The sequence below is a fragment of the Anomaloglossus baeobatrachus genome, chromosome 7, assembly GCF_048569485.1.
Source record: "Anomaloglossus baeobatrachus isolate aAnoBae1 chromosome 7, aAnoBae1.hap1, whole genome shotgun sequence".
Classification (NCBI taxonomy): Eukaryota; Metazoa; Chordata; class Amphibia; order Anura; family Aromobatidae; genus Anomaloglossus; species Anomaloglossus baeobatrachus.
The window spans coordinates 271,395,569-271,402,332 of NC_134359.1; the positions used below are offsets into that span (position 1 = coordinate 271,395,569).

At 49.3% G+C, this 6,764-nt stretch overlaps 1 protein-coding gene and 1 pseudogene across 1 annotated transcript; both read right to left on the reverse strand.

Annotated features, from left to right (window-relative positions):
- Nucleotides 1-3,459: 3,459 nt before the first annotated feature.
- Nucleotides 3,460-3,885, reverse strand: LOC142246274 (histone H3). The gene has a single exon (XM_075319309.1). It carries the CDS (start codon nucleotides 3,868-3,870, stop codon nucleotides 3,460-3,462), a length of 411 nt encoding a protein of 136 aa, XP_075175424.1. The 5' UTR covers nucleotides 3,871-3,885.
- A 697-nt stretch (nucleotides 3,886-4,582) lies between these two features.
- LOC142246275 (histone H1.3-like) lies at nucleotides 4,583-5,218 on the reverse strand (annotated as a pseudogene).
- Nucleotides 5,219-6,764: the final 1,546 nt, after the last annotated feature.

Here is a 6,764-nt window from a genome sequence, read left to right on the forward strand (position 1 = left end):
GGATGCCTATCCATTACTAACCCATGGGCATGATGTCAGTTGTCAATTCACAGGTGATATTAACCCCAAAAGTATTACCCTGATTACCACCACAATTGGGAAGAGCCGGGTAAAGCACAAAAACTTGCGCATCTCATGGATGCACCATTTCTCGGATGGCTGCAATTTTTAAATTGGGAAGGGTCAAATAAACATGGGATTTCCCAGCCTGATAATACCAGCCCCCAGCTGTCTGCTTTACCTTGGCTGGTTATCAAAATTAGGGTGGAACCCATGCTGTTTTTTTATGTTATGTAAAAAAAAAAAGGTGTGTGATCCTCACTATTTTTGATAAACAGCCAAGGTAAAGCAGACAGATGAGTGTTGAATCCCGGAGTTGCCTGCTTTACCTGCACTGGTTATCAAAAACCCCTGGCGTGAAGCCAGCTGAAATTACACAGCTGACATCAGCCCCAAAAAATATTACTGAAAAAAATGGTGTGGAGTATCCTCTATTTTTGATTATCAAGCCAGGTGAAGCAGACAGCTGGGGACTGGTATTATCAGGGTGGGAAGGTTCATGGTTATTTGGCACTTTCCAGCCTAAAAATATCAATCAGCACCTGCCCCAGAATTGGTGTATCACATTTGATGCACCAATTCTGCCACTTCGCCCCCAGCTCTTCATGATTGCCCTGGTAGTGTGATAAATGGGTTAATGTCTTTTGGGGTTGCCAGATGCTCCACCCCCTGGAAAAGGGTGCACGCATGCTGGAGTATTGAAACCAACGTGTACACAATCTTAAGAGTGGTTTTCTCCAAGACAGTAATGAGACACACAGTGTGCATCGCTCTTCTAGACTTTAAACTCCCGGGGAACATGGAGTTGTCATTGCAGAGGCAACAGCAGCTTAAGTGACAAAAGACTTCTCTTTGAGTTGTGACACGTTTTTAAAACATCCCGTGCACCAGTAGAACAGAGTACAAGACTCTGTAGTTGTGTGTTCTCTGTAGTTATAGGGGTCTCAGAGAAGCCAGGCTACACCTGTAACTCATCCACCTGTTACTGATCAATGATTAAATGAGTTGTCCGACAAAGTAAAAAAAAATGTTTAAGCTAATCTGTGCTGTATTGTCATATAAAACACCCCTAAATTTTTTTTTTGTTTCTAACTTTTGTTCCTCTTGAATTATCCCTTTATTCTCCGCACACACTTTGTTTACCTGCAGCTCAACCAAACATGACATTTTCCTGTGCCAAAGTCACAGTCAGAGCTGTCACTGCCCAGCCTCACTGTCCAGAGCCGCCCTCTGCACATTCATTGGCTGTCAGTATTCTGTCCCAGCACTGACCCCTCATCACTCCAACATTGGAAATAACAGCGCCACATAGGGCTCTGCATGCCCCTCCACATAGGACTCTGCACACCCACCACATAGGGCTCTGCATGCCCCTCCACATAGGACTCTGCACACCCACCACATAGGGCTCTGCACACCCACCACATAGGGCTCTGCACGCCACTCCACATGTCACTCTGCAGTCCCCCATGTCGCTATGCGCCCCTCACACTATCTACTTACCTGCCCCAATGTAGCTCAATAGTGCAATAAACAAAATAAGCCAGATAACCCCTTTAAGCTTGAAATACAGGGCAAGGCCTTGTTTCAAACCCTGTCCCCCATGCTTCACCATTATACTATTTTTACGCTGTGGCATTTAATGCCACTTTTCCTGGTGTCTGCCCCCTTTTTTTGGAAATGTGGAGATGCCAAGTTGGGTCTCCAAGTTGTGTTGTCTGCAGTGGAAGGGGCCTGGGGCGGCTGAGCTGTTGCTGCAGTGGTGGCTGGGACTGGGACTGCGGGCGGAGATGGCATGAAATAATGGCACCCCGAGCTGGCACGTGCAACGATGGAGCTCTCAGTTCAAAATATCATCTACGCACGCACTATTTCTGGCTCATTGAAATCCAAGCAATAGATTTGAGGAAAATGGCTTCTAGAGGTGGCACGTGCGCAGATGATATCTCAACTTATCATTGAGTTGAGAGGTCAATCTGTGCAGGCACCCAGTCTGGGTGCCATTTCTTTGAAGCCCTCACAGCCCGCCTCCGCAACCCCTGCAAAACACCAGAACAACCGAGACACTTTCTGGGAGAGCATCTGGGACACCCACTGCCCGCAGCATCGCCCTGCGTCCTGTGACCCTGCTCAAACACCGTTGCCACCTGCCTCTGGTAAAACACTACCGGATTATAAAAACGGAACCCATTTTTTCACCGTTTTTTTCCTCTAAATTTGGGGTGCGTCTTATAATCTGGTGCATTCTCCAGCAAAAATATGTAATCGCAACAATTGAGAGGTTCTGGGATCTGACTTGTGTCACAAAGGAATGCTGTCGATTGAGTTAATAAGGACACACCAGCAGCTATAGCGATAAAAAAAAAAAAATCTGATTTGGAAGGAAGTACTGGGTTTTATAGAGTACATTTTTTATCTGCTGCACAACTGGAAAAAAAATGCAATAAGTGTTGATCAAACCATCTTCACCATAATAACCGGTGTGGGGCATCATGCTCATAATGGGTAGAGATGGGTTTTTTCCAGTGCAGTAAGGAGAATTCCACTGAGATCTGGTTAATGATTATTAATATTTCTTCATAGAGCTCCAATTCTGATGGAAGTGGGCTGCACACTTTTTTTTTACTTGAATCTTTTGCCCTTCAGATCCGTGATGTCACCTGATCTTTTGTGATCTCATATTCATGTGATAAAAATAGCCATTTTAATTTATTCTCACATTATGTCTCCAACCATGAATTTCACTGATCACATTAATACACAAAGGATCTGGAAAAGAGGTCACATTATTTAGGGAAAATTCATGGGGAAGACGTCACATGTAAAGGAAGCTGCACAGAAGGCTGCAGGAACTCGGCAAAGAGCGGGAAATTCAAACTTCCTCACAGTTCTGTTTGAGCCAATCAGCAAAGGAAAGAGGAGGGGCCATGACGTTGAATTACGGTAGAAAATGCTAATCGTTGCTGACAACGGCGGCATAAATTACTATGAAGGGTTAACATGTGGGCGGAGCTGCAGGCCTGTAACTTACTAAAGATTGGTTAAGGAATTTGAAAATTCCCGCTCAGTGGTGACCTGGAGACAAGAACTGCGCCCACCCCAGTCCCACAGCTACTATCAGACTCCTGGAAAAAATGAAGAAAGGTCTTAGTGGGTGTGAGGAACGGAGCAACAATACAGGGAGCGCAGGTAACATTCAGTGGGGAATGAAAACTCACCACAATCATCACTTCTGCCGCCTACACTTTTAACGGCTCTGAGGGAAGAAGCCCCCACTAACTGCAGACCGAGCAGCGATAACCAGGGGGCATAAGACAGAATGGAAGATATTAGCTCGTCTCGGAGGATGTGGTGGCTCTGAGAAGAGCCTTTGTGTTGTACTCGGGGTGCAGGACAGATCTAGGCCCTCTCCCCACGGATGCGGCGGGCCAGCTGGATGTCTTTGGGCATGATGGTGACCCTCTTAGCGTGGATGGCGCACAGATTTGTGTCCTCAAACAGCCCCACCAGATAAGCCTCGCTGGCCTCCTGCAGGGCCATGACGGCCGAGCTCTGGAAGCGGAGATCGGTCTTGAAGTCCTGGGCGATTTCTCTTACCAGGCGCTGGAAGGGAAGCTTACGGATCAGCAGCTCCGTGGACTTCTGGTACCGGCGGATCTCACGGAGAGCGACTGTGCCTGGCCGATAACGGTGAGGCTTCTTCACTCCGCCGGTGGCGGGAGCGCTCTTCCTGGCGGCCTTCGTGGCCAGCTGCTTGCGGGGAGCTTTCCCTCCGGTGGATTTACGGGCGGTCTGCTTAGTTCTGGCCATAGCTCAGTATAGAGGAGAACAGATGTGATGAGGAGCAGCGCAGAGCAGGAGATTTATACTCTGCTGCTCGTTTTCCCGCTTCATGCAGAGCACCCCATTGGATATTTCATAAAATAACACAAGCTGCCAATAGGGTGTGATGTCCGCGACCAATCATTGCTCACAGGAGGCGGAGCCTGAGGGCCAGTAATCCCGCCCTACAGATGCGGGTGGGGTCTCCGCAGCTCCCCCTTGTGGGTAGTGTATGTATCAGAGCAGCGGGTGTTACAGGAGCCGCCGATGTGCCTGTATTTGTATCTTCCCGCAGAGCTGTACAGCGCCGCTCCTCCTACACATCCTAACGCGGGTTTCTATGTTCCCGGCTCCAAATTCTGATGATGGTGATGCGGGTACATGTGACTTGTAGGCTCCAATCTGCGCTCACAAGGGAGCAGCGACAGAAGAGCTCATTACACGCGCATCACTCCCGCTGCTGTGACCTGCAGGACGCGGCCGGGTGTGATCAGCTGCACACGTGATATGGCGGGAATACAGCGCCAGAGCCGGGGAATAATAACCCTCACTATAGTGACACCAGTGTGCGGGATCCTGTAGATGGCGACACTGTGCGGAAGAATGAAAATACAATGTCCGCTCCTGATCACAGCTCTGCCGGGACAAGGTGTTGGCTCTGAAAAGAGCCTTTGTGAGGAAGTATCAGGGCGGCTGCAGCTTATTTCTTAGCCGCGGGCTTCTTGGCTTTCGCCGCTTTCTTAGCCGGACTCTTGGCAGCTTTGGGTTTTGCCGCCTTCTTAGCCGGGCTCTTGGTCACCTTCTTGGGTTTCGGTGCCGCCTTCTTCTTGGGGCTCTTTGCCGCCTTCTTGGCAGCTGCGGGCTACTTGGCCTTTTTCGGGCTCTTCTTGGCAGCGGTCGGGGCCTTCTTGGGCTTCTTAGGAGATTTGGCCGCTTTCTTGGCTGCAGCGGGTTTCTTGGCCGCAGCTGCTGGCTTCTTCTTGGCCACCTTGTCCTTGGTCTCCTGCTTCTTGTTCAGCTTGAAGGATCCGGAGGCGCCGCTGCCCTTCACCTGGAGCAGGACGCCTTTGGTGACCAGACTCTTGACGCCCAGCTTCACCCGGCTGTTGTTCTTCTCTACATCGTAGCCTCGGGCAGTCAGGACCTTCTTCACGGCGGCCAGAGAGACCCCACTGCGCTCCTTAGAGGCGGACACGGCATTGACAATCAGCTCGGAGACGCTGGGACCGGAGGATTTCTTGCTTTTCTTGGCGGCCCCGGATTTCTTCGGCTGCTTCTTAGATTTGGCGGCCGGTTCGGCGGCAGGAGGAGCGGCGGCTGGTGCGGTCTCTGCCATCGTGTGATGCGGAAATAAAACACAAAAAAATCTGTGATGAAAACACTGAGGCCGGAGCTGGAGGCGTCTGTTCTATATACAGTCTTACTGCGCACTGATTGGCTGCTGAGCTGCACCGTCCTGACCTTCTATTGGCTGACACTGAGCACAGGCCCCGCCTTCTCCCGACCGTGCCAGAGTGAAGCTCCGCTCTCCCCTTGTGCTTCCCTGCCCGGGATAAAAGCCCTTTATCGGCTACAGCCGGACGGGTGAGCGCGCTTTCTCCAGCACTTCCCATCCTCCAACATCTCCACTGAGCGTTTGTAGCCGTCACTAACAGAGAAGCCGGGAAACAGCGGAGAGAAGGTCCCGGGATCATCGCCGCCGTCCTCCCGATCTGCTCATCACTAAGGTGTCCGAGGAAATAAAACTGCTGCGGGAGCTCGTCCTCCTATTCCGGGTCCTTGTTACCACCACGGGGATCTTCACTACAATTTATATCGTACAGGCTGCAGATTATACCATGTGCGGGCGACCTGGAGCTGCTGAGAGCCCAGAAGGGTAACACAGGCGATGGCCTCCGCTGCCTGCACCCCCCTGAGCTGGAATATAAATCTACCCCGTGTGTGCAGCGTATTGGGGTAACCAGGTCTCCACATTAGTAGATCATGCCCATAGGTAGATGAGTGCAATCTCCTGCAGAATATTGTGTCTTATCCTCTGTGAAGCTTTTATCTCTGAGGCCTGTACTGGTGGGAAGAGCTGTGATGAGGCGATGACTTCACAATGAGACTCACTCCATCATCTAAAAGCAGGAAAATCCCTGTGTAATCACGGAAATATTAATTCACGTATGTGAAACAAACTGCTGTGGAAATGGTGAAATACTGAAGAAGTAGCAGAGACACAAAATGCATAACACACACAGCACAGCTGTATATACTGCACAGACTGCACAATCAGCAAACTTATGTGTCCATAATAATAATAGAGCAGTGTATAGAGCATATACAGCAGTGTGTGCATGATATACAGCAGTGTGTGCATGATATACAGCAATGTGTGCATGATATACAGCAGTGTGTGCATGATATACAGCAGTGTGTGCATGATATGCAGCAGTGTGTGCATGATATACAGCAGTGTGTGCATGATATACAGCAGTGTGTGCATGATATACAGCAGTGTGTGCATGATATACAGCATTCTGCGCAGTGTGTTCAGGCTACACGGTAATGTATACACTATATACAGCAGTGCATACATGACATACAGCAGTGTGTACAGTACTGTATACACAGCAGTGTGTTGAAGATATTCAGCAGTATACAATATATACAGCAGTGTGTACAGTATATATAGCAGTTTGAAACGAGGGCTTCTCAATGCGACTCACTCCCCCATCTAAAACAGGAAAAGCCCTGTGTGATCACTGAAATATTAATTCACCCATCTGACACCAACTATTGTGCAAAAGGTAAAATACGGAGGAAGAAGCACAGACCAAAAATGCAGAATTAGCACAGAGCACAGCTGTATACAATGGACAGACTGCACAAAAAGCACA

What these genes read in the sequence shown, in the direction of transcription:
- LOC142246274 (XM_075319309.1), bottom strand. Translation starts at nt 3,870, where the DNA reads ATGGCCAGAACTAAGCAGACCGCCCGTAAATCCACCGGAGGGAAAGCT.